The sequence below is a fragment of the Physeter macrocephalus genome, chromosome 21 (genome assembly GCF_002837175.3).
Source record: "Physeter macrocephalus isolate SW-GA chromosome 21, ASM283717v5, whole genome shotgun sequence".
Lineage (NCBI taxonomy): Eukaryota > Metazoa > Chordata > Mammalia > Artiodactyla > Physeteridae > Physeter > Physeter macrocephalus.
In genome coordinates this window covers 15,771,037-15,798,888 of record NC_041234.1, presented here as the reverse complement: position 1 = coordinate 15,798,888, position 27,852 = coordinate 15,771,037, and the positions used below count along the sequence as shown (strand labels likewise).

Sequence of the window (27,852 nt, the reverse complement as noted above, 5' to 3'; positions counted from 1 at the left end):
GGTGCGCGGGCCTCTCACTGTCGCAGCCTCTCTTGCTGCGGAGCACAGGCTCCAGACACGCAGGCTCAGCAGCCATGGCTCGCGGGCCCAGCCGCTCCGCGGCATGTGGGATCTTCCCGGACCGGGGCACGAACCCGTATCCCCTGCATCGGCAGGCGGACTCTCAACCACTGCGCCACCAGGGAAGCCCCATGACTCTTTTTGAATTGCGGTCTTCTCAGGGTATATGCCCAGTAGTGGTCGTATGGTAGTTCTATTTGTAGTTTTTTAAGGAACCTCCATACTGTTCTCCATAGTGGCTGTATCAGTTTACATTCCCACCAACAGTGCAAGAGTGTTCCCTTTTCTCCACAGCCTCTCCAGCATTTGTTGTTTCCAGATTTTTTGATGATGGCCATTCTGACCGGTGTGAGATGATATCTCATTGTAGTTTTGATTTGTATTTCTCTAATGATTAACGATGTTGAGCATTCTTTCATGTGTTTGTTGGCAATCTGTATATTTCAATGAAAGGCTTATTGTCTTCAAAGTATAGAATTTTGGAAAGACTATTAATCAATGATTTGTAATACATGAATTAAATCCTAATGTGTAACACATGTATGTAATCAATATCATGCTGTTAAAATACCAAATTCCATAAATTTCTATAACATTTCATAACAAATAGCTTTTGAAAACATTTATTTTTCCTTTTTTTAAAAAAAATCATGAGACTCTTTTACTTTGTTTTTCCCTATAGGTTTCTAGAGTTTTACCTGAGAAACAAGGAGAAATTGAGGCTCACATAAAAGACCTTGGACAGCTTGAAGAGCAATTAAATCATCTGCTTCTGTGGCTGTTTCCTATTAGGAATCAGTTGGAAATTTACAACCAACCAAATCAAACAGGACCATTTGACATTAAGGTAAAGACTTTTTGCTCTAAATATTATTTTTCAAGAGTGGCAATATCACTGAAATAAATTTCTCATTTGTTATCATCATCACCATCATCGTCGTTATAATGCTAATAATAATTATTATTACTTGAGTAGCATTTTTTGTTTTTTCTTCTGGCATTTACTAGCAGTGATGTTTCATTAAACTCATATCGCCAGAATGTCTTCATTATACTTGTTACTACGATCCATTTTCCATCCCTACTTGAATTGTACTTAATATGTTTGTAGACTCCTTATCTAAAACTGAAGTCATTTTGGAGACTAAGTGCCTACAAAGTGAAGTATAGACTCCTTAGTAGACATTATAAAACCCTCTCAGGCTGACTCCAGTTTACCTTGGTATCCTCTTATTCTGCCAACAATCACCTCTTGTATTCTATATACAACAAATTAGTATCTTTATATGCATGTGGTTTCATGCCATGTCTGTGTTCTTGATCTTCTCTCTTCTTTAAATGACTTCTGTCTCATTTTTTGGCATGATGAATTTTCCTCCATCCTTTAAGACTGAATTCAGTGTCATTGCTTCTTCAAAGCCTTCTTACATACCCCTAGTAGAGTGAAAAACCCTTTTAGCGTTGCTTATAAACCTCTGTATCCATCTCCTGTAGTCTTTGTACATTGATTGACACTTAAAGTTTAGAGACCTGAGTACCTCATCACACTGTTCTTTGAATGCAGAAGGCATCTTCTTACTTATCTCCCTGTCCCACTCATTTCTGAACACCCCCATCCCAGGGCTCAGCGTATGGTGGGTACTTGTTAGCATTTTTAAATCAGTGAGTAAAGATGTTAATGAGGCACCCAGAATGGTAATGAGATGCTATAGGTAAGCTTAGGGCTCCAGACAAACATGCCAGTTGGACACCACCATCTCCTCCTCTTAGTGTCCCTGTACACATTGATTGTTCCTATCTTTTCTCCCTTCCCAGGAGCCCATTTCAAGGATTTGTCCCAATATAATTCCCTTTTTTTTGCATCTCCTATGGGCCAACAACATTAAGTGGCCAACCACATAAACCAATTCAGTTGAAAGCACAGCCTATTAATTAATGAAATGATGGGTAACTTCAGACTAAATAAGTTAAATAATATCTTTGAGAAAAGTTTTTTCTTTTAATTCATTGACCAAAATTATTCAATTTATTTGCTTTCCAGGACTATAACAGCCTAATGGTTTTATCACTATCTAGTTGGTGTCTTGCTAGGAGATAAGGATAAAAGCAAGTGTGAGGATCTTTTAGAGAAGAGTTAATGAACATTTAGGAAGGACGTACTTGAGTGAGGAAAGGAGAGAGATACAGAAAGGTTTGCCACACCTAAAATGAGTTATATTTGCAAAGTGCACTGCACTACTTTTACCTTACTTCTTCTTGACATGTTTACATCTCCCATTCTGATAGCTACCCACCAGAGCTGATGGTAAGTCACAAGTAGACATCATCTCACCAGTGTAAAACCCAGGCTACTCAACCAGTGGCATGGTCTTGGGTTCAGTTTGACAATTAAATTCAAGTCACAATAGGTTTTTAACCAGAACAAATTTAGTTAACTTTAAGAAAGTATACAGGACAAGTGAAAACATAGCCAGCGCAGTGATGACAGAGTGGAGGTCTTGACACCAAGGTGCAGCTTCTGATGGGCCCTTCACCCTGCATTTGAGTCATGTGTGGTCACAGGGACAAGACTGGGTGAGTGCAAAGCACATCATCATGCAGGGAAGCCATCAGTTCTGGTATCCTTTCAGTTTTTCCACCTAACTAGCACCTAGTGTCCTCAGAGATATGTGACTAGCGCCCCTTCTCCAGTGCAACTGCGTCTCATCAATACTGATTTTTCATTACTCAATAAATAATCTCAACAAAGAAGGATAGTTACTTGGTCCAATGAACAATAACCTCAGCCAGATTCTCAATTATCTTGGATCGAGTATATTCTTAAATATCTCTTGATTTAGTGTGACGGGAGGAAAGGCCATAAACTCTTTATTCCCAGCCAGAAATAGCTTTTTGGAATTCAGATATAAAAGCACTCAGATTTAAATACAATCTTCAGTTAGAATGTGCTTCTTCACTAAAATAATGAAAAATATATTTAATGTGAGCTTTCTCTCTACATGGAATATATTTAAGAGAAAAGATAACAAAATCGTCTGATACAATGGATGTTATTGACTCAACCAAAGTAACTTTAGTCCCAATGTGTGTACCCCAGAATAGTGCTCAAATATTAAAAACTTTCATTGAGCCTTTGTCCATGGCCCATAGGTTCCTGCCAAATGGGTCCCTGCAGTTTAGCGTGAAAGCTACTCTCAGCTGTGTTAATCACTTTCCTTTATTAAAGCTCCAAGACACCACTCTCACTGCTGTGTACAGTTTCAGGAGTCATGATATTTGCCCTCCTGCAGCTCAGTCTAAATCACTGAGGGGAGAGGCAGCTGCTTTTTCCCTGGCAGTAAAACTCCTTGGCTTCAGTCCTCTGTGCATATCCTGAGTTTTTCATCTCTGGAGTGTAGATTTCAAAAATATTCCTTTAGCCTTTTTCTTCTGCTTGTGGCTGTATCCAAGGCAAAAAAAAAAAAGATCATAAAATCATATATATGATGACTCACAAATTCTTCGTATATTTCTCAGACCCCTAATCTCAGACCCCTATTTCCTGTAATCAGGAAATAGTGACCTGTGTGAATAATTTACTAACCTACCTAGTTCTTTATCCTTCTTTGTCTAGCTTCTATCTGTATTCACTGTCTAATGAATTATTTATTAAGATTGCACAGAGTTCTTCTGCTAAAAGATATGCGATTTTAATCTGTACAGCCTTCTATAGCCCTCTGCTTAGAGATTAAACTTTTTTTCAGTTAAAGAAATATGGGAAAATGGACTTGGCTTAACTTCAAACTACTGGAAACCAAAGAGTTTGTATACAGCTTTGAGGACATGCTCATTTTTTAACACAGAGAGAGAAACACCTTTAAAAAAAATCTTAGGAATGAGTTGATGCAAAGAAAGTAGATGCACAAGCAGCCTCTATTTCCTAAATTTAAAGAAATTGTCCTTGTCTGGCCATGGTGGCCATGGCTTCCTCTGAAAAAAAAGGGCCTAAGACCTTGCCATCCAGGTGATTTGTTTTCTCTAGTCAAACTCTGAGCACCTGTTAGAAAAATATGTAATATCCTCTGTGAGCCTCGGTTTTGCCTGCTTGGTACTTCATGCTTATTGATGAAATGCAGCTAGCTGTGTAATGAAACCCAAATAAAAAAAGCCTTAAGGGCTCTGTTCTAATACATTGTTTATGCTGGAGTGAAAATTGACTGCACATCGCTTGGTTTGTGCAATTTACTCCCGAAATATTCTTATTCAGGAAATCCTGCAAATAGCAATATTCATCTTGAAAATCACCTCACAGAACCCTTAGCAAGCTGAGAAACATAATCAATGAGATCATGACGTAGAGGGTGAAAATTAGGCATAATCACAGCCCTTTCCCATCAGTCAGCCCACTAGAAGGCATGCCTTTGAATTTTTGATTTTCAAATGTACTCTCAATTTAGACACCAAATATGTTGATTTTAGATTAAAGAAATGATAATTGAATGCTAAGAACCAGGAACCAGTTAAATAATTTTCTATGAAGGGTCTTATGCTTTTAATCTTTAATGAATGCTTTCAATAATGACCTGGAGATATACTACTTATCTGACATGAAACTGCCTAACTACTGCTTTCCAAACTTTTAAAAAATTAATTAATTTATTTATTTATTTATTTTGGCCGTGCTTTGTGGCATGTGGGATCCTTGTTCCCTGACTAGGGATCAAACATGTGCCCCTTGCATTAGAAGTGCAGTCTTAACCACTGGACTGCCAGGGAAGGCCCCCAAACCTTTTATTTAAATATGAGGTGGGGAGGGGGCATGTAATTTTATGTTGTCTTACTGACTATATTATGCTCATATTGATGCCAAGGAGGGCTTTTTCCTCCTCTCAAGAATGACTTTCCACCTGTGGTCCATTAAAAAGCATGACAGTGTTGTACTGACTCTTCCTTACCATGTAAGACCCTTAATTGTCCATGATGTCAAATCCACACTGAAAAGTACCAAAGGACACAACTGTAGTGACTGAACGTTAAAAGTATCTGAACACCAAAATCCTTCTCTGCATGTGTTCACATTGCTGTGAGTGTTCTCAAAGAAAAATTGCATGGGACAACTTAATACGCAAGTAAGACTTTATTCGAGACGATTGCAGTAGGGGAGAGAGATTGAACTCAACTCCATTGAAAGAAAAGGCAAGAAAGATTTTAAGCGTTGGGATGAGCTAGGGGAGAAGTACTGGAGGACATTAACAGGGAGGTTGGTTCTTGTGATTAGGCCATCTGTGTTTGCTAGCTGTCACTTATTGAAGGTAAACTACTGTCTTCCCACAGAGGCTAGGAGATAAGGTACTGTCCTTCCGGATGTTTACATTTCAAAAGGAAGGATGGCTCCCAGGTCCTTGAAAAAGCTATTCCTGGGTTGTAAAAGATTTACATCTCAAAAGGGCAGAGAAGGAATTTATAATAGAAAGTTTTCTGAAGTAAATGTGCTAAGAAAGGAGATGTCAGTCCTATAATCAGGAAGAAGCCTATCTAAATTTTAGTCAAGCTAAAGGAGAATGTTACAGCCATCTTTGTCAGTCCCTTTTTTGTTCAAGGGAAACTAGGTTTCTGATTGAACAACGTAGGAAAGCTACTCCATGTAGTTCATTTTAGAAGCTTTCTGTTGTTGAAAGACTAGTTGAACTGACTCTGAGACTTGGGTGTAGAGGATATTTGCTGGATGGTGTGAGCAATCAGGTTTTTAATGAGGGAGCTTTTTATGCAGGTAAGAAGAAGAAAGATTAATTGTTAGAGCAGACTGTAAACCTAGTTTCTGAGGCCAGAGGGTAACTACTTAAGAAAATTCCTAGATGTTGTGCTGGAAGCATTTTTAGATAACGGAGTGAGGATGGCAGTGGCCATTTGATGGATTTCTTGGTTTGAAGCTCGAATGTTTTTGGTGATGGCACAGACATCAGAGAGGTTTTAGTAAGATTGTCCACAGTCATGGTTATTTCCTGGGGCAGAGCATGAAAAATGTGGGAGTTCTGGTGAACTTCCTGAGTAGCCCACACAGCAGCAGCTCCAGGCATGAAGATTGTCCATACATAATCTACTGTGCTGATGAGTCTTTTGAAGTATATATCAAGTTATCCAGCTTCAGCTCTCAGGGCTTCTTTAGAGCCTAGGGGGAAAAGTTTAGCTCCAAGACAATGTAGACTCTCAGTAAGGATCTGGACAGTCAGCTTTTAGTTCTCAGTCATGCCAAGACAGGAGAGTGGGAGAAAAATTGGAAACATTAATTTGGAGAGCTGTGGCCAGATATTGAAGGAAATGAGAATAATTGAAAATCTGGTAATAACTGTAAGACAGCAGGATCCAGTCCAATTTACAGGTAGGTAACAAAATGATGTACTCTACAAAGAAAAGTAAAATAGCTCAAAGGCAATGAACAGGGCCAGAATCTGATAACCCACAAAGGTATGCTATAGTTTTCTACTGAAACATAAAAATTTTCCATACAGTAACCTCCCATTTGATCAAAGATACTCAAAGAAAGATTATTCTTGTTTACAAAATAAGGCTGAGCTCTTTATTTACACAGATGCAGCAGGAATAATCATTTACCACATAGGCCTTTTAAAGTTTGTTTTGCTGAAAATTTTCATAAGGAATTTCAGTTTTGACTTTTAAAAGCCTCATGAGATTAAGAAGCCAAGCCAAGAACTTGAAATCAGATTTTACCTGCCATGCCTATAGATTTGGGTGAATTCTTCTATTCTTGAAGTCCTTAAAATATCCTAAGTTTTCCTGGGCCTGCCAGGAAGTGACCTTCCTTATTCACCTGTAAGGCTGGGCATCCTGTAAGCCAGGTACTAGGCCAGTTTTCCCAAGAGGGCTTTGTAAGTATTGTCTCCATAAAATTAACTGTGGTTTTCTAAAACTGTCTGGTCATATCTGATTCTATGCACATCATTCTTAAATACGACATTCCAGTCAAAGCCTTGGTTATATAATCAGTTTTCTCAATTATGTCCTGTTACATAAAGGACAGATTCTTATTGAACCTATGCAAATAAATACATTGCCATGAAAATAAGAATACTTGATAAGAGTTTCTGAGTTCTGGAGGGATCAGGCAGAGAGAAAAGATAAATGTTTCATTTCTCTCCACAGAAATGTAATCTACTAAATTACTATGAGTTGTAGATAGGGTAAGTAAAAAGAAAAAGGAGTTCTTAATGTTAAGAAAACAGAACATTAAAGCATCAACCATATTCCCAAAAAAACCCTCATCAAATCATCCTTCATCAGTTCGTTCAGTTCTATGTAATTGATTCTTGTTTTACTTGCTCTCAGGTTAGCAGTTTACTAAAACCCATTAGCTTCTCCACTAGAGTTGTGGAAATCCCGAGTCAGTCCAGTGGTATGGTCACAAAGTTATTTAAACAAAGCTCTCAGAAGCCTGTGCCCTAGAGTACCTGGTGTAATCCTTTCCATGAGTTTAGGAGATAGTCCCTTTTTCCTGAAGATAAGCATTCTGGCCTGTAACTGACAAGAAGCGCTTTCAGGGGAGCCTCCGAATAAAACAACAGATACCTGTAAATGACAGAAGGCTTCAAATAATCATGGTTAAAGATCTGATGAAAGTTCATTTGACAAGGAAGTGTTGTTACTTTTGTGGCACACACCATTTTAATGTAATAACTGAAGTTACTACTGATAACATTATACTGTCATTGTCTAATATTAGGCAGAGCAGCCCCAGGTTATACCATGAACAGCAAGGGCATTAACAAATTTCTGGGAACTTCATATAAGTACTGTAATATTTATATTAATAACATTTGATCCATACAAATATAACCTAGGGATACATTACATGCAACTCAACATATCACATAAACCTAATTATTCCTAATCTATTTTTAGAAGGTGAGAGAGCAAATCCTTTGAGATTTTCAAAGGCAGCTTGAGATCAAGATTTCATTTGGGATTTGATTTGTGGAAGGCAAAATATCAAAGGTTGTCAAATATGTGAAAAGGTTTGAATACTTGGTGAGATAGTATCATGGGTCACTGAAACGATGCTTGACTACCTATTTAACCAAAGTGACAATAAAAGATTTCAGAAATAAACATAGGAGGTGGTATGATTGTACAAGACTTTGGCTCTTTCAAAAGTGCGATGCCTCGATTCTCTTAACTAACCAAGGACATGACAAAATCTACACAAAGCACAGGAAATTATTCTCATAAGACACAGAATCATTGTTGCCTAGGTGGATTACTCAAAAGGTAAAGAAAAACCTTTTACAATCTCTTATTAGGAACAGGCCAATAATCCAAGAAAACTTTGTCATTTTAATAAAGAGAAGATTAAATTCTAGTTCTGCATTAGTATACTGTTGATACTAAAAATCATCTTTTAAAAGCTTTAAAGATATATCCATCCAATCACAGCCAGCTTTGACCACATAACATAAAATTCCTTTTCCACAAAACTACAACTTTCTGTGTCTGTTCAGGTTTTGTCCTACATTTCTTCTCTTTTTCCTTCTGGAGCAAGCAGTCATTTTACCTTAGGACAATATTACTCCCTTCTTGCTTAACAAAAACGCATGCTACATACCTGGCATACACTGCATACAAAGTTGTTTATCTTGGACGTTGTTGTTTCTAGAGATTTTATTTATGTATACTGAGTAATAGTTTTTAACCACTAGTAAATTTTATTTTACAGAGAAAACCAGGAAGCAAATAAATTTGAACTGTCACATACTAGCATTTTGTAGCAGACTAGCAAATGTTATGAAAATAAAATGAGGTTACCTGCTCAATAGGAGGGCTAAAACTTCCCACCAGTAATTGTGGGAGGAGACTTTTTAAGATTTTCTTTGGACTTAATATGTAATCGTGTGGGAGCTGTGGACTAAAATTTGGGCGAGTGACTGAAGTTATGCCAAGGGGCTATCTGGGGTGTCTCCAGAGCCCATCTGAGTGTATAAAATATCTAGTTTGTTTCTAAGTAGACTTTTCAGCTTCAGGTAGTTACTTTTGGGGTTCCTACATCCCTTGAGAGCCGCCTGTGGGGGCAGGGAGCATAAAGCTTAAGTGACTATAGGGAAAAGCCTGACAGGGGTGGACAGAGGGGTGGACGATTCAAGGGAGCTGAAAGGAAGATTGAAGGTGGTAAAAGGAGAACAGAATAGTGGAGATGATGGGAAAGGAGAGGTCTTAGATGAGCCAGTTTAGATGAGATCCTAAGCTTCCCAAAGAGGCCTACTGAAAATTCCAGATTATCTTTGGTAAAATCACGCCAACAAGGAGAGAAGCGAAGCGGACAGCTCCATAGTAGTAGTCTTCAGAGAAGGAGAATCAGAAAACTGAGAATTTCCCCTGGAGAAGGGAGGAACCACAGTAATGGCAACAAAGAAAGAAAACCCAAACGAGATCTCTACAGAGAAAGACTACTGTAAGTACCAAAGAACTGAAGCTCAACCGAATGAGATCTCATTGAGAATTTTCCATGTTCTAAGCCAATGGTAGCTTTCACACAAATAAGCCTAGGACTCTAACCCAGCCTCAAGAGTATACCCAGACTCCTAAGAATCACAGTGTGTCCTTAGCATGCTTCCAAAGATTATCATCTTTGGAAGCACTGGATTTTGAGTTGGACTGATCAATGGATCCCCAGTCAATCAGTCAGGAGTGTGGATAGTTCACAAAATTAGCTTTTCAGAGGTTAATGTCATCTAGTTCATTGTTTGGAGTGAGATAATTCAAGTTCAAATAGTTACTCCCTTAGACAGACGTGTACTAGCTCACGTTAAATTGAATAATATATCTGATTTAGTTTACTTTTATTTTTTAGGGACTAGTGTTGGGAAGGTGAGGAACAGGGAAGAGGACACTGACCTCTTAGCCTAATAATCCTCTTTCTTAGGAAAAAAAAAAGTTTCAGTGTTTTCTATTAGGTATGAAAATATTTCTATGGAATGTGTATTGAAAAACAGTGGGTGAAAGCTATTTGACAAAAAGACGCTATTCTCATTCACTATGCAGCTAGACAGAGGTTTTTTGAAAATTTAAAACTCCTCTGAGCTTAGGTTGGTTCTGGGCAAGGGTATGATTCTGGCTCTGATAAAATCTTGAAGATTGTTGAGGTTTGTGGGTACCATATTTGAGTGAAATTAGGCATCACCTTTTCTCTTTGAACACTGGGCAATCAGAATTCTTCCTCTTACTTTCCACCCCCTCTACTCAACTCCAAAATCCATTGCTGAGTTGAAGTACCATGATAATGAGGAGAGAAACAAAAGACCCAAGTTCGAATCCCAGCTCAGACACTTAGTGGCTTTATGACATTGTTTAACTCACTTACCCTTTTTAAACTGACTTTCCTGTTCATTAAAAAATGAAAAACACGAGCCATTTTCCCTGGGACACTATTGGATTAAGGTAACACTGAGGTGGGAACACATTTTCCTAAGGCAATAGAAAAAAGGCAGTGAAAGGGAACTCTCCTTTTGTAGCTGGAATTTTGACAAGAGCCCTTAAAAAGAAAAATCAGGCTTGCAAAATACCCCCTCTTTCAAAAGAAATCAGCAAGTTGCTACCAGAAAACCACTCCAAAAAAGACTGCCGATAGTCATGAGGGTTTCATCATTCACCAAACCAAATTGCCTATATAAGGAGAAGAATATAAAATTGAAAAGAGTTTCCTGAATTGAGAATTTCTGGAACGGAGAATTCAAGTAAGACTAACAATTTATTGGCCAGGAAGAAGCAGGTGTGGCTTTTACTGTTCTCTTCCTTATAAGGGAGGGGAGGAGGTCAGACCTCCCTGCCAAGGCAAGGAGGAGGGCTCCAACCAGACCTCTATTACAGTGGTATTCAGACTATTCTGCTTATAAACCTCTACAAATAGTTTAGAAAACTGAGTATCTGCTAGCACGTTTTAAAGTTGACATCCATTTCCTCTCTTGGCATATTGTAAATATTGACACTTAAAAAGTGTTACATTACTCTTTTGAATGGATCCAGTGGAATCCAAATACCATAGCAATATGATATCTACCATCACCCACTTTAAAAAAAATACACAAAACAAGTTCATCATTAATAATTAGAAGTTCCATATCAGTCCTCTTTCTTCTTTAAATCATATTTCCAGTCCACTTCCCCAAAGAGCTGTATCCTAATGTAATACATATTTATGCTATGAAGTCTTTGATTAACCACTCTGTCATACTTCTCTATGACAAATACACCCATGTGGTTTTAAATTCAATTTTTAAAACAATTTTCTGTGACTATAAGGTTCTCAGTATTTTTTTAAATCCTTTAGATTGAGTTATAGCTACAATCATTGATAATAAAGATACCTAGTAATAACCAAATTGCCTAAATATATGTAACTTTTGATAAGTAATTATTAACCATACCCAGTAGATTTTTGGAAATGAATCTATGAATGAGATGGCTGAGTAAGTGCATGATGGTACCTTGATTAAAGGAGGATTTCAGTCATTAATATTTTGAATTCTGTTTCAATTTGGTATAAATGTGTCTTAGGTAAAGTACACTATGGAGATACATCAGTTTGTAAAGTTGGAGAACTATCATTAACTAAAAAGTAGGAATGATAATTGGAATGATGTGTGTACCACAGGAACTAACCCAGACAAAAATCCCTTGTAGAAGCTGAGAATCTGGAAACTGCTTCCACGAACACCATCTATGCCCATATATCCCTAGAAAAGTCTTTGTATCCCTCCAGGGGCACACCCCAGTTTGAAGATTGCCACTCTAGGAGAGGTTGACATTCTGTGAGAAGGGGAGAAGGGCAGCATAGACCCTGGCTGGACACTTGTTAAACTGTCAAAACACCATCAAGTTTATCTTTTTTTTTTTCTTCCACCAAGTTTATCTTATCACAGTCCATGGCCTTCTATAACTTCATCTACATTGTGAAAACAAATTTCTCAACTAGATTGAATCCTAAGACAAAGCCCTTCAGCACATCAGTAGAAACCTCCCTCTATTTTGTCATCAATTCAGCCGTCAATTTCCTTTGGCAATTGTTCGGTTAGTTATCAAACTCTAATTGCTTTATTTCCTACCCGGTTCATATTGCCCCATTGTGTCCAAAAATGGTCATTTGGAGATTTTATCAAATATATTGCTGAAATGCACATGAACTTTATTTTCCTATATCCCTGATCAGCCTCTCTAAGGAAAGAAAAACATGAGACTAAGCTAATGAAATTTTCATTCAGCTAACTAACCATTTATTGATTAACTACAATATCCTCCTATGTTAAGGTGGCCCTCATTCTCAATTTGCTTAGAGATGAGTTGGTATATAAATATACCTCAGTGTACTAAATGCAATCAATGCAGAACCATTTACAATGCAGTGTAGTGAGTACACTTATAGGATGCTGTGATAGCCCAGAAGAATGAAACCTAATCCAGTGGGGGCATTATTTAGAGCACAGCTACGAAGTGTGGTTCCCTAGACCAGCAGCAGCATCACCTAGAAGCTTATTAGAAATGTAAATCCTTGGGCCTCTCCATAGACCTCTTGGATCAAAATAGATGGGAGTGAAGATGAAGAAACTGTTTTAACAAGCCCTCCAAAAGATGCTTTCACTTACTAAAGTTTGGGAAGCTCTGGTCCCAAGACAGCCTCCTGGAGGATGTAATGTCTGAACTGGATCTTTAAAAGATGAGTAGGAATTGATAAAGTGAAATGTGTGTGAGGGAAAGGAAAAGGGTTCCAGAGAGAAGAGGCAATAAGAACCAAGATATGAAGTGATTAATGGCATGAAGTATGGGAAGAAAAATAAATACAACGACGTCGTAAGCCCAGTTTGGGTGAGGCTTGTATGCCACTAAGGAGCTTAGACATTATCTTCGAGAGATGTGGGAGCTATGAAAGAGAGGCGACTGGCAAACTCTCAAATTGGAGGGTTGTCAGACCAAAAAGGGAAGGGCAGTCAGGAGATGATTGAGGTAGTTGAGGAACAGCATGCTCATGGACGAGGGATGAAGAGGAGGAGATAATTTAAAGAACTGTATTTCAAATTATTGCTGGTGACCCATTGCTAAGTCATGAAATCAACATAATAAATAAGGTAGTGTGTGGCACAATAGAATATAATCACATTATCGTATTGTATTTATTGCATGTGGTATGGGTATTTTGTAAAACTGTTATGTTTGTTTACATATTTCATTTTTGTTTCTAATTTTGAGAGAATCCGCATGGTCCTTTTATACAAAATGACTTAGTACTCTGTCAGTAAGTTCATACTGGGTTATTTATTATAAGGTTGAAAATGAATTCATCCTTCAGGACAAACTTTAAAAGAGTAAATCATTTTCTTTATTGGAAAAATAATACTTTCTTGTGGTACAAAATTCAAATCCTCCCTTGAATCTCCATCTTTCGTCCACTCAGCTTCTCTCCCCATAGTTGCCAAGGTTATCAGTTTCTTCAATAGCACTCCAAGGATAGGACGTGTGTGTTTGTGTATATATTCTTTCCCTTTCCTGTCTTCTTTAAAAAAGAAAGACACACGCACAAAAAAACCAAACAATTGGTAGGATACTATAAACACCGTTTCTGAATAGTGTTTTTTCCCACTTAATGATATATACTGACAATTATTTTCCATATTAGCACTTTAAGAATGTTCTCATTTTTGCAGTTGAATACTATTGTATTCTAAGGATGTACCACAACTCATCTGACCAACGTTCCAATTAATGAACATTTAGTTGGTTTTCAAGTTTTGCTCCTGCAACAATATTACAGTGTATAACTTTATGCTCATGTCATTTCTCACATTGCAAGTATCCCCATAAGTTAAGTTCCTAGCAGTAAAATGACTAGGTCAAAATGGCACTTGTTATTTTAGTAAATATGGCCTAATTGCTCTTCGTAGAGCACTCCCATCAGTAATATGCGGGAGTTTTGTCCCGGACACCTTTGCCAACTCACTGTCATCAACCTTTTTGATCTTTGCTAAGCAAGAAAAAATGACATCTCATTGTCATTTTAATTTGCGTTCTTTTGAGTGAGGATGAACTTTTTTCAGAATCACAAAATGTTTCAGTCATTTGTAATTTCCTTTTCTGTGCACTGTTACATTCATTTCCAGTATTTTCCCCTATAGGTTATTGGTCTTTTTCTTATTAATACAAATACAGTTTACAACTTGAAGTAAAAAAAAAAAATGTTTTTTAACAAGGATTTTAATGAATTTTCCTTATGACAAATAGATTCTAGTCTGGAGGTTATAAGCTGACAATATTAAAACAAACCTTTGAATTGCATAGGAGTGGGTCTTTGCCCTTTTTGGCAAACAATCCTGTACAGAATCTCAACGTGATGACAAATTACAGAGTAAGTACTGATTTAATTTTCTCAAAAAATTTGGAACCGGTGTGTAAATATTTGCCTTCTCTGTGTATCAGTCTAACTATACGTAATGGCTGTGACAGGGTTTGTCTTTTTAAAGCACTTGTGTCAACTGGCTCCCGTTCTTTCAAAATATTTCATTAACCGAAGAAGGCTTGTAGGTTCTTCCTGCATTGCATTTTCTAACCAAGTCTTAAATAACTATTTAGAAGCTTAAAATTTTATTCCCACACCTTATTTTTCCTTTAGAAAATAAAAACTGCACTTTTCCAATCTTCCAGACCACCCATCGTGGTTTGCTGTTTGACTTGCCGGTCTCGTTAGTGTCCTGAGATGTAATTTATCTAGATCAAGAGAGTCAATTCTGAGCAGCTGGGGACTTTCTAATCTCTTTACCCATCTTGGGCACCAGTTCCCTCTCATTGCTGTTTGTTTTATTCTTTGCAGTCAGAATATCATCCCTCTTGACATACAGAAACAAACCCAATAGGAATTAAAGGGTTCCCACTTCTATTTTCCATTCACTAATATTATACCATCTTCTCCAAAAGCAGACCTATCTTTTCCTTGATCATTCTATTGGTCAAATATACCTTTAAAAGCCATGTAGTCACCCTCAACCATTTTTATACTTTGTTAAAATCATGCTTTTATTGCACTACAGTTTTAATTTTTTACTTACCGATCTTCCATTCTCCATTAAGAGCAAGTTTACATAATGATACATTGGAGTAGGTTTATGTGAGAACATTTAAAACAGTGTTAGCATTAGTTTTTTAATTTCCCTCAAAAGAAAGCTCTGCCCTGCACACGGATACCATCCCTTTCTCAGTATGTGTGAAGGAGAAATATGAGAACACTTCTAATAGTTTTCAAACAACTTCTGTTTAAGTGAATGAATGAACCACCTGGTTTACCAACTATATTGCCCAAGGGATGGGTTTGATTGGCAGACAGAATGCAGGGTGGAAACAATGGATGTTAAATGAGGAAGATTTTGAACTTGCAAGTTACCACCTTTGGTGGCAGTGAGTGTTTGTAGAAAATAACAGGCTGGGTTTTCACATACTTTCAGAAATTCTGTGCACTTGCCTTTTGCAGTACTCAAAAAGTACCATTTTTCTGATCATAGCTTAAAAAAAAATACAACCACCTTTCTTGCTTCTCTGTCTCAAAAAAGCTATATCGGACTTCCCTGGTGGCGAAATGGTTAAGAATCCGCCTGCCAATGCAGGGGACACGGGTTCAAGCCCTGGTCCGGGAAGATCCCACATGCCACGGAGCAGCTAAGCCCGTGCGCCACAACTCTTGAGCCTACGCTCTAGAGCCCACGAGCCACAACTACTGAGCCCGTGTGCTGCAACTACAGAAGCCCACGTGCCTACAGCCCGTGCTCTGCAACAAGAGAAGCCACCGCAATGAGAAGCCCGTGCACCGCAACGAAGAGTAGCCCCCGCTCGCTGCAACTAGGGAAAGCCCGTGCGCAGCAACGAAGACCCAATGCAGCCAAAAATAAATAAATAAATAATTTTTTTAAAAAAAAAAAGCTATATCCATGAAGCTGTTTATTCATAAAGCTGTATCACTGAAAGATAAATGTTATATCCATAAGTATAGAAATGAATTAAAATTCTAGGCTTAACACTTACCCATCCCCAATTCTAGTATACACCATGTAGAGCCATGTTTCTCAAACTTTAATGTAGGCAGAGTAACCTGAGAATCTTTGTCAGATGCAGTTCCTTGGTGATACTGATGCCACTGGTCTGGGAACTATGAGAAACATCGTGGTGGATTCTTAAGTAGGCAGATAGTCATAAATATAATAAATATGCAGGAGGAGACGTATAGATATGTCTTGGGGGTCAGATACTGACTCAGACAGATGCAACTTCTTTATTTATTCCTCACTGACCTGCGTTAGCTTCCCCCATGTTGGGTAGTGAGAAAAAAGGATCTCACTCTGAAACAAATTTACCAGTCTCTTTATATGAGTTGGTATCACTTGGATAAATCGCCAGTGTTTCAGATTCCTTTACCCTCCTCCTGCAAGCCCGTGCGCAGCAACGAAGACCCAATGCAGCCAAAAATAAATAAATAAATAATTTTTTTAAAAAAAAAAAGCTATATCCATGAAGCTGTTTATTCATAAAGCTGTATCACTGAAAGATAAATGTTATATCCATAAGTATAGAAATGAATTAAAATTCTAGGCTTAACACTTACCCATCCCCAATTCTAGTATACACCATGTAGAGCCATGTTTCTCAAACTTTAATGTAGGCAGAGTAACCTGAGAATCTTTGTCAGATGCAGTTCCTTGGTGATACTGATGCCACTGGTCTGGGAACTATGAGAAACATCGTGGTGGATTCTTAAGTAGGCAGATAGTCATAAATATAATAAATATGCAGGAGGAGACGTATAGATATGTCTTGGGGGTCAGATACTGACTCAGACAGATGCAACTTCTTTATTTATTCCTCACTGACCTGCGTTAGCTTCCCCCATGTTGGGTAGTGAGAAAAAAGGATCTCACTCTGAAACAAATTTACCAGTCTCTTTATATGAGTTGGTATCACTTGGATAAATCGCCAGTGTTTCAGATTCCTTTACCCTCCTCCTGCTTCTCTCTAAGGTGACGCATGGATTGACAGGTGAGAGAAAATTACATGGCATACATGACCTACAGTCCTCAATGCCGGTCTCTGTACTCTCCTTGACCCTCTGGTCTCTGTACCAGTGCCCCTTGTGTGCCTGGTGAGTGTGTCTACCCTACTGACTTCATGGCTGGAAACTTGTATTTTCATCAGGAAATGCCACGCTCTGCTTATTTAACTCTATTGGTTGCTAAAGGAATCCTTAAATCTGTGAGTTACCACAGAAGAATACTTAAAATTCTAAATACGTAATTATGACACCTCTAAAAGCAAGTATGACTATCGTTATGGGTAATGATGACTGCCAAGAAGTTATAGCAACGTAAAGTCACTCATTATACTTTTCTGAGGGGGGGAGGGTGTGGACTTGGTGTTTACAGATAGAATATTGTATCAGGTGCTGTGGGGGAAAACAAAAGCAAGAGGAGCTATGGCCATAATCTTTGTGAGTTTATTTTAAAAGGGGAGGAAAAAGACAAATACACAGAAAAATCGTTTAACACTAACGAGAACACTTTAAGAAATACTTGTTTTAAGTAAAGCTATTTTACTGTTCATTTGCCGTCTCATAAACTTATACCAATTTAAACTTCCACTCATATTTAAGAGTTTAAAAAACTACTGAAATGATTGATGGAAATTAATTTAAAGATGAATACCTCTAATGAAATTCTATAGAATTCTAAAAATAGTGCTTTAAGGAATGCCATGGCAGTATTTCCTCTTGAGTATACAGTTCTGTATCCTGAGATTTCACTTATTAATTTCTGTGTCATTGAGAATAGGTGTAAATTATAAATCTAATTAACGAATACAATTCTAGGTTGTATATTAAAAGTACTCCTTTCATCTAAGAGGCAAAATTAGCTGATGTTACTACATTCTTTAGTCAGTTATACATGACTTAGCAATCACCTTCGTATTCCAAATACTTCCAAATTACCACCTATCTGCTGTTCTCCTTTTCATGTATTTCTCTCATTCTTCCTGGCTATCCTTCAAGAAGTAGCATTAGTATAACTAGACGTATTCATTTACGTGTTGGAAAAGAAATATGTGTATATATTATGTATGGAGTTACACATATGATGGAGGATACCAACTACTTCAATATATATCTGATATACATATTTTGAAAAAGAAACACCTTAGTTGTAAATTAGCTACTTTATCACCCAGTGTAAATGCATTTAATTTGCTCTGTAATTTCAAAACAATATATATTAGAAACTGAGAGTTTACATTTCCAATACTTCTGATGCCACAGCTTCCAATTTCTGAATACTTCATTGCCTCCTCTGGAAATAATGAATATTTAGCAATTACTCATCATAAGAAGGCACAATGTGTATAGTTAATAAAAGCAGCCATAATTATTTAACTTGGACAATTTTAATAATAGTTTTAATTTTAAGATTAAAGAACTCAAGATGCATTTATAATAATAACTGATTATATAACATGCTAGTCATTCAAATGAAATTGATTTTCTTGAAATTAATAATTCTCTCAAGCGTTCAAAAGGCAAAATATGGAAGCGCTCACAAGAAAGTATAGGATATAACTAAAATTCTACTTATTGACCCATGAAATTACAAAGCCATGTGTGCATACTTTTAATTTTCAGGACTTTCTGAGAGAACTTTTGTGAATAGCAGGTAGAGAAAATATGGATAGATAAGCATCTCTGTCTTTTACATTATTTGTAGTAGATGATAAGAAACAAAATTAATAATTCATGGTAACATTGATTACAATATATCGTCTAGTATTAGCATAGTAATAGGTATTAGTGATTTACATAATTGGAGCGATAACACAAATACACAATTAGGCACACATACATATACATTCCTATGCTTCACTCAAAACTAGACAAATGTTATCTGAGATTATATCATGTGTATGACATTATAGCTGAAGTCAGATTTATTAGAGACAGCATTATCCTTTTTTTTTTTTTTGCATTATTCTTTTATTGTCTTTAATATCTTCAATGAGTCAGTTATGAATAGAAGCATTAACTTATGACTAAGTTAAATAGAATTTTGGATACCATATAAAATAAGAACAATGATTTAAAGTGCCTTTAGTATAGAGAAATAATCTGTTAAAAAGTATTTCTGATTTGAATAGGAACAAAACAATCAATAGGGTTATGAGATTCCATATGAGTAATCATTAGGTTGTTTCCAATTTTTCACTAATGTGAACAGTGCTGAAAGAACATTCTTTGTAGGTCTCCTCATAAACCGTGTGACAATACCTAGAAGTAGAACTGCTGGCTCATCAGAATATTCATATCTTTATTATATATCGTAAATTGCTTTCCACAGCAACAGGAAATGGCATGAATGTATTACATTAATTTGCATATCGGTGGTTGAACAGTTTTTCATGTTTCTTGGCCATTCCGATTTTTCTATCCATGAGTTGACTCTTCATATTCTTGGCCCAATTTTCTATTAGATTGTTTGGTTTCTCTTACAGGTGATATGAGTTCTCTGTATATTCTGGATTCTAGCAGTTATATGAATCTAAAATACAGGTCCATAGTTCCTTACCCAAAACCTTATCATTGACTTTACAGGAGACCAATGAAATATGCTCACCTTGCTGGAATGGTAGAAATCATAGAAAATTGCAAGAGTATGAAAACTAAGTGCGGCAGAGTAATTGAAGACCTAGGACCCAAGATGAAAGCTAACATGTTGTGTGAACCAAAGAAGGGGCTTTTAGTCCATCATGTGTTATTTTCCTTTTCAGAAATCTTCATGTTTGCTTTGTTTTCTATACATGTTTAAGGAAAAGCTATTTAGAAGAGAAGTCTCGGATGTTTTTGTTGCTGTTTTTTTTAAATGCAAGCTTAATTCAGCAACTCATTTGATTCTTTGAGTTTACAAGTTATTGAAGAATTTAGAAAGAGTTGCTTTATATAATGACTATAATTTTGGTACAACACTTAACAGTAAAAACAAAGCATCTTTAATTTTTTTTTGAAGTGTATGTCAATCATGAAGTCAGAATTGAATTGCTCTTTGCTTTCAATGAAAATTTCCCTAACTGCTGTTTTATATTTTTAAAAGAAACTTCTAGTGTTTAATAATACTTACTTTTTTAAGGACTATGTCCATTTACCATATGGATGATAATTTAGGGTTGTGCCATATCGGTTAGAAATAATGCAAATACCATTAGCCAAGGTGAATGTACAAAGCAAGGAAAAGATGATGCAGAGACCTGGAAAAATTACTTTGTTATATATGTCTCTCTATTCTGAAGAATCCACTGTGTTCCTTAATCCCTTTGGGTTATTTAAAGCAATGTTTTTAGGAACAATTCAGCTGGAAGGGAAACATGCGATTACGGTTAGAGTTCATCAGAACCACATTCAAATGTGGTTTAAGAGTCATAGTGTGCATAATAGTGCATCTGAAAAAAAATACGTAAACATCTGGCGTTGCAAACAGTGCTCCATACGAGAAAAAGGAAAGAAAGGTGTTCATATGAAATCATACTATTTCATGTATACTGGAAATGTAGACCATGAGCAGATAGACATTCTTTCATTTGTTCATTCACACATTCAGTAATTCAGTGGTTCTCAATTAGTGGTGATTTATTCTCCAGGGGAATTCGTCAATGTCTGAAGATATTTTTGGTCGGCACATCCGGGGAAGGAGGAAGTGCCACTGGCATCTTGTGAATAGTGACCAAGGGTGCTGTAAAATATCCCACAGTACACCGGGCAGCTGCCTGCAACAAATTATTAAGCAGACCAAAATGTCAGTAGTGCTGAGGTTGAGAAACCCTGATTTAAACTAAAATTACACATTAATCAAAACTACTTTATTCTGGTTCTAAACCCTGTGATTCATCAAATAAAATCTTGTATATTTGTATCATACTTAAATTAATATAACCTATAGTATAGTAAGTAAGTATGCAGGATATGCATCAGACAGACCAGGGTTCAAATCTCACATCCACCATTTGTTAGCTTGTGCCTTAAGCAAGTTTCTTAACCTCTCATGACTGTAGTTTCCTAATCTGAAAAATGATAATAATGTCTGCTGAAAGGCTCTGCAGTGAAGATTGAATGAGATTACTTAAAATGATTAATGTTAAGTGCATAGCAGAGTGTTTGTACTTAGTAAGTTCTCAATAAATGGTAGCAGTTAGTATTACCCTTGCATATACTAAACCATTTGATCCTGACCTACTATGAATATCCTGGTCACATACCATATTTCATTGTTTCTAAGACACCATTGATTAGAATATGCATCGTTATTTTATCTGTCGCTAAGAAAAAAGTGCTGCCAATTAGACTATGGCATACCATCATTTGTAAAATGTATCCCAATTCAGAGCAGTATATTTGTGGAAATAAATGTGGGTCTTAGAAATGATTCTTGTCAAGCCCGTCAGCGAGTCTTCTTATGTGCAACTGAACAAGGCTACCATTAACCACATGCAGCTTTAAATTCACTTAGAAGGCTACAGGAACAGAAGCACAGCTTCCCAGGAAGGCGGGATCAGGCATCTCTCTTCAGTGGGCTTAGAATACACAGCACTTTGTACAACATTCACCGAGCCATCCAAGAGCTACTCTCTTTGCAGCACCTGCACCCTCCCAGATGATAGTTCAGGTAAAAAGAAAGCAGACTCACACAGTGGTGCTTGGTCAACCCTGGCCTAGAAGCTTCATGGGTCCCAGGAGCTCATGTCTTATAACCCAGACAGAGTTTCCAAGATCCTTGAAAGGTACATGCTCAATTACAAGAGTTACTGCACTCAGGGGATCCCCCAAACTATGACTTTCCCTTACACATTTGTAGTTCAAATGTAGAACTCCTAAGCCAGGTGTAATTTACCGTCATTTTTTTTTTTTTTTTTTTTTTTTTTTTTTTTGCAGAAGCAATGCTGCCTACTAACACATTTGACATTCCAATTTTATCAGGTTTCCAGGGAAAATACAGCTAGAAAGTTCTTTGAAGGTCAAAGTCTGATGCAGAGGGGAAACAGTTGTTTTTAACCCTTTATCCACAATAATCTCTCTCACTTTCATCCATTTTATAATTAAAGATACTGAAATTAGAGAATTTAAGTAACTTGTCCCAGCTCAGGAGTTAATAAGCCTAGAACTCACATGTTCTTATCCCTAGTCTGATTACTTCCAAGAACACTGTAATACGTCAAAGCAGGAGTCAGCAACCTATAGTCCAAGGGCCAAATTCAGTCCACTCTGTGTTTTTGTAGTTAGTGAAACACAGCCACGCTCATTTGTTTACATATTGTCTATGGTTGCTTTTACATGATAGTGGCAGACTCCAGGTATGACAGAAACCGTATGACCCACGACACCTAAAATATTTGTTGAGCCCTCTCTAAAGTATAACTATAAATTGTTTGACTATGTCTATGTGTCTATATAAGGATGTAAAAGGCAAAATGTCACTTGTGTTTTATCTTTAAAAATATAATTTTTCTGTGTACCTGAAGGTTTTTAGAGTCACAAATGCCAATCCTAACCATTTCTCTAGATCAGCCGTTGGCTAACTTTTTCTGCAGACGGCCAAATAGCAAAGGTTTTAGAATATGTTTTAGGATTTATGGGCCATGTGGTCTTTATTGCAATTTGTCAATTCATGCCAGGGTTGGAGTTTAGATAAGCAGGATGAAGAGGCCACACTCTTCACCACTAAGGACTTAGGAACATAGTAAAACCTGGAGAGCACCAGTTACGATGAATGAGACTGCTTCAAGCAGTGTCCTGTGCTATTAAACCAGATAAGAGATTTAGTCCTCATTTAAGAACTGTATGTATAAAGATTTTTGGAGTAAGTACATTGGGTTTCAGCAAGCAAGTACTTCCCTCCAAGCAATGTAGATTTAACAAACCCTCTCGGGAGTCTGCTCATAATTACTGTCTATTTTCTGCATTCTTTCAGTCTAATCTTAACACAGCAGCCAGAATGATGTTAAAAAATAAGTCAGATCATATCACTCATCTGCTGAAAACCCTCCTATGCTTCCTAATATCACTCAGAGTAACAGCCCAAGTCCTCACATAATTGCCCTGCAGGACCTACCCTCCCCCATCTCTCTGGCTTGCTTCCCTTGCTGGGTAGACTCCTCTTACCCTGGCTTCCTTATACTTGTATTGATCATGCCAGACACACACCTGCCACAGGGCCTTTGTACTTGCTGTTTCCCTTGCATGGATTGTTCGTCCCTGAAACACTGCTTGATTCATTCCCTCACTTCCTCCTAAAGTTTACTCAAATGTCACCTTCTCAGTGAGGCTTTTCCCCTGGAGGTACTTTGTCAAATGTCCGCCTCCCACGTTCCCTTAGCTCACACATACACCTCCTATCCCCACTTGATGCTTTGTTTGTTTCGTTTTGTTTCGTTTTCACTTTAGCACTTTTCATCCTTGGATGTGCCGTAATTTATATTTTATCGTCCATGGTTCCCGTTAGAATGTAATCTTCACAAGAACAGAAAAATCTTGTCTGTTTTATTGACTTATATATCCAGTATCAAAACAGTATTTAGAACATAATAGGTGCTCTTATATTCAGTATATATTTACTGAATGAATTGATTAGTATGCTGGGGAGGGTTGGGTAAGGTTTTGTTTGCTAAAGGCATTCTACCGCCAAAAGGACTTTGAAACCCCATCTTTATGAATGGAGGGCTTCTACAAGTGGCTTCTGGATATCAGTCTCATTACCTGATGGTCACACCTATGTCCACTCTTTGGTTGGCCTTGAATATTCCGAGTGTGTACCTTAATAGATTCTATCTTCTTGGCTTCACAACACTTGCCACTTTAAAAATCAATATGGCATTATATTTTGCATATGTGGACAGATTATTTTTGAAATCCATGAATCTCTAAATCAGAAGAAAACCTCCCTTTGGTGGGCTGCCCTTGATTAGCTCAGAATGGAAAGAGAGAACCTGTCATTCTTTGTCAATCAGCTTGGTACGTACTTGACAGGCTGCAGTTACAGTGAAGGAGAGCCGTGTTGCTGTGGTCTAGCAAACCTAATTGTAGATAAATAAAAGAATAGTCACCTAGCATGAGGGAAAAGAGAAAGAAACTCAGCTGCACAATGTTGTGTTTTTCCATCCATCAGCCTTCATTTGTCAGAGTCTGCCTGACAATCTAATCCAGAGAAGTCAGGCTCTAACACAGTATTGATTCCATTTCATTTTACGTTTCTTGCCACCCTTTTTAGCAAACAGTTTGTATATGGAATGAGAGACAGTGCAGTCAATATATGTGACTAGAGCCCGTTTATTTTAAGGGCTTACTTTGTTTTTTCTTCCCAGAAAGCCATATATTTGTTTGCTTGTTTCACTGTAACATTGTAATTGTCAGCTCTTGCTGCAGTAACAAATGACCCCCAAATCCCAGTGACTTGCAAGAACAAACATTGATCACTCATTCATGTGTCTGCAGATCAGCGGCAACTTTACACTATGGGTCAAGTTCAGATTTTCTCATCCTAGGCTGTGGATCTGCTCCAAATGTCTTCTCATTCCAGAACCCAGGCTGAAAGAGCAGCTTCTTTATGATACATTATTCTCTCATGGTGGAAGGCAGGAACTAGAGGTACTAGCAAATCCTGAATTGCCTTTAAAGACCTAGCTCAGAGCTGTCATGCAGTCATGTCTGCCCACAGTCCATTGATCTAAGTGAGGCATGTGGTAAAGCCCAAAGTCAATGTGGAAGAAAATGATAGAAATATAAATAATTTTAAAATCATAAAGGAAAACAAGGCAAACTGTATCTCTCTTATATTATCCTTAGCAGCACCAAATTTCTAGTTTAAAAAAAAAAGTGTGCCGTCAGTTTAATATTGAATTAGAAATACAGTAGTCAATGAATAAATTCTTAGAGAATGTAAGTGTACATTAATTTGCATATGAATTGCTACTTTCATCCTCAAAGTGGTTGTTCAGTCTTTTTTTACCACTAACCGTTGCTTCGCTGCTTGTCAGACCAACACCACCAGCAATATTAGTAATGCTGTCTAATAAGAAATAAGACTGAAGGTGCTTAGAGAGTTACTCCATTTTGAAAACCTATCAAGGCTGGAGTTTTTTAAAGTACACTGCAGTAATCTCCTAGTATTAATGAAGGGTTATTCCTATTACCTATTTAATAAAAATTATATACTTAAAATTATGCATGAGATTTTAGTGAACTGTCAATACTATGTTGAAAAAAAGAAACTCTAGTTACATCATAAGGGTCTTAACTCCTGGTGTGCAATCTTATACTACAGGGGATATATTAAGAATAAGGCAGAGGGAAAAACTTAAATGGAAATGTTCTATTATTAGAAGTGAGATTTTTTTTGGTTGAAATCCCATGAAGACTTTCTTGTCTGAATGTTCTTTGAAGTTGAACACTTTCTACTTACAAAAAACTGGCCACTATAATTAGCTGTGTTTCCATTTTAGTGGTGACCTCCTTCACCTTATCTTAAATCGTATAAAGATGTGAGGCCATTTGCGAGGTAATAGATTCACTCAAACCAATTCTCTGACCTGGATATCATCAGTTTGGCAATTGTAAGCCCACAAAGAGACACCCCTGGAGCTTTTTAAAAGCTATGTAAGAATTTATTTTCCGGTGGGAAGAGGCAGGATTTTCTCTCATTTACACACTGGAAGGATACTATAGAAAGTATTGGAGTTAAAGAAGAGGAAAAAAATTAACATGATAGTAAGAGATGTGGCTGCCAGCTTTAGCATGTGCGTATACACACACACACACACACACATACACGCTATACTCAACAGAGGAGGGATAAAGTGGAGGTTTAGTGATACACACTTCCTGGTAATAATGTCAACTCTGCCATTTGCAAGTTACATGGCCTTGGACAATTGACTTAATCTCCCTCAGTTTTAGCGTCTGCAAAATTAGATAATACCCTTTCTTTTTTTATAAATTTATTCATTTTTGGCTGTGTTGGGTCTTCGTTGCTGTGCGCGGGCTTTCTCTAGTTGCAGCGAGCGGGGGCTACTCTTCGGTGCGGTGCGCGGACTTCTCATTGCAGCGGTTTCTCTTGTTGTGGAGCACGGGCTCTAGGCGCGCGGGCTTCAGTAGTTGTGGCACGTGGGCTCTAGAGCGCAGGCTCAGTAGTTGTGGCACACGGGCTTAGTTGCTCCACAGCATGTGGGATCTTTCCAGACTAGGGATGGAACCCGTGTCTCCTGCATTGGCAGGTGGATTCTTAACCACTGCGCCACCAGGGAAGTCCCAGATAATACCCTTTTTGTAAGAGTGTAAGTATGAGGAGAAAATGTATGAAACATACAGTGTTTTGACACATGGTAAAGTTTTAGCAACTTTGGTTTGTTAATATTATTATAGTGACATAATCACTATAACAGTCACTATAGCAGTTTGTTGATATTTTCAGCACAGCTAATGATTTCAGCGGCTTTTTCTTATCTTTGCATAGTCATGTGATTTGGCTGGGCTTTTTTGTTTGTTTGCTTGCTTTTCAATTTTTCCATGTCAAGTTTTACTTGCATGGAGGGATATCAATATTTTTTAATGTGTCTCACACATACTTCCATTTTTTTTCATGGCGATGATCAGCTTCTCATAGTGTTTTTTTTCACACTAACTTAAGAAAACTATACTAAGGGACATTTTAAGGGAATTTAATTGTATTTACTACAGTTGACCCTTCAAGCAATAAAATTTGACCCTCAATAAGTGACCTATCTTTTAACTAATAAATTCATACTACAAGTAAATGTAGTGAGGTAAATTGTAGAAATTTATCTTCAAAATGGTCTTTCTAAAGTAGTTTATCAAAGGTGCATATCTAGATTTCTAGTTCTCCAAAAAATTGGGAAGGGAAAGTACCCACAAAGAATTAAGAGCTGAACATGATGTCTCTCACCCATTGCTCTATTTCTGTTAGACCAGGTGTAAATCTTATGCAGGTACTTAAACTCTCCATTATTTCATTAAAGGGCGAAGAGATGGCAATAGTGTTGATGAAAGGACATGCTACTAGGAAACATTTCTATAAACGGAAGTGATGTGACTTTGCAGTGCTCATTCATCAGAGGACTAAATCTAGGGCAAATTCAGTGGCCTGAAGAGGGAATATTTTACTTTCTGCAGGTGCAAAACATAGACATTTCACATGGCATGCCACCTTTTCCACAGTCCATCTCATAAGCACCACCTTAGAACTTGGAGCGCTAAGTAATATAGGGGCTGCTCTCATGTCAGCCTTGCTGCTGTTTCTGTTCATTTGCCAGTGAAACTTTCATGAATTAAAATTTGTGTTTATTTCCTGAGGGACTTCCTTGTCATATCAAATGCAGTCTTTTAATCCTGGTTATTTGCCAGTGCCTTCTCAACAGTGGCATCGATTCTTTGTGATCTTTGGAACTGTTTATTTGCGATTGAAGCCTAGGGGCAGGGAGAGAAAGGTGTTAGTGCCCGTCAGCTACTGCATACCTGAAACAGTGGTAAAATTATCGACTATTTGTGCTCATTTTCTGAAGGTATAGAATTTACATTGGGTGTACTTATAAATTATTTTTAAAGGAAGAAGGAATTACCCCACCCTCACAAAGTACACTCCGATTTTGAACTTGTTACAATTTCGCAATTTTTTTTAATCACGTTTAGAACTTTTTATCATAAAGAGTGAATTGAGGGCTTCCCTGGTGGCGCAGTGGTTG

The 27,852-nt window shown here is 37.4% G+C and overlaps 1 protein-coding gene across 15 annotated transcripts in view; it reads left to right on the top strand.

The window, feature by feature from the left end:
- Nucleotides 1-27,852, top strand: part of DMD (dystrophin) — a 2,398,628-nt gene that overhangs the window by 1,585,295 nt on the left and 785,481 nt on the right. For all 15 annotated transcript variants that reach the window (XM_055081921.1, XM_055081920.1, XM_028482834.2 and 12 more), the window contains one exon: nucleotides 743-907. In XM_055081921.1, coding sequence (XP_054937896.1) covers nucleotides 743-907 — 165 coding nt within the window. The remainder of the gene's footprint in view (nucleotides 1-742; nucleotides 908-27,852) is intronic.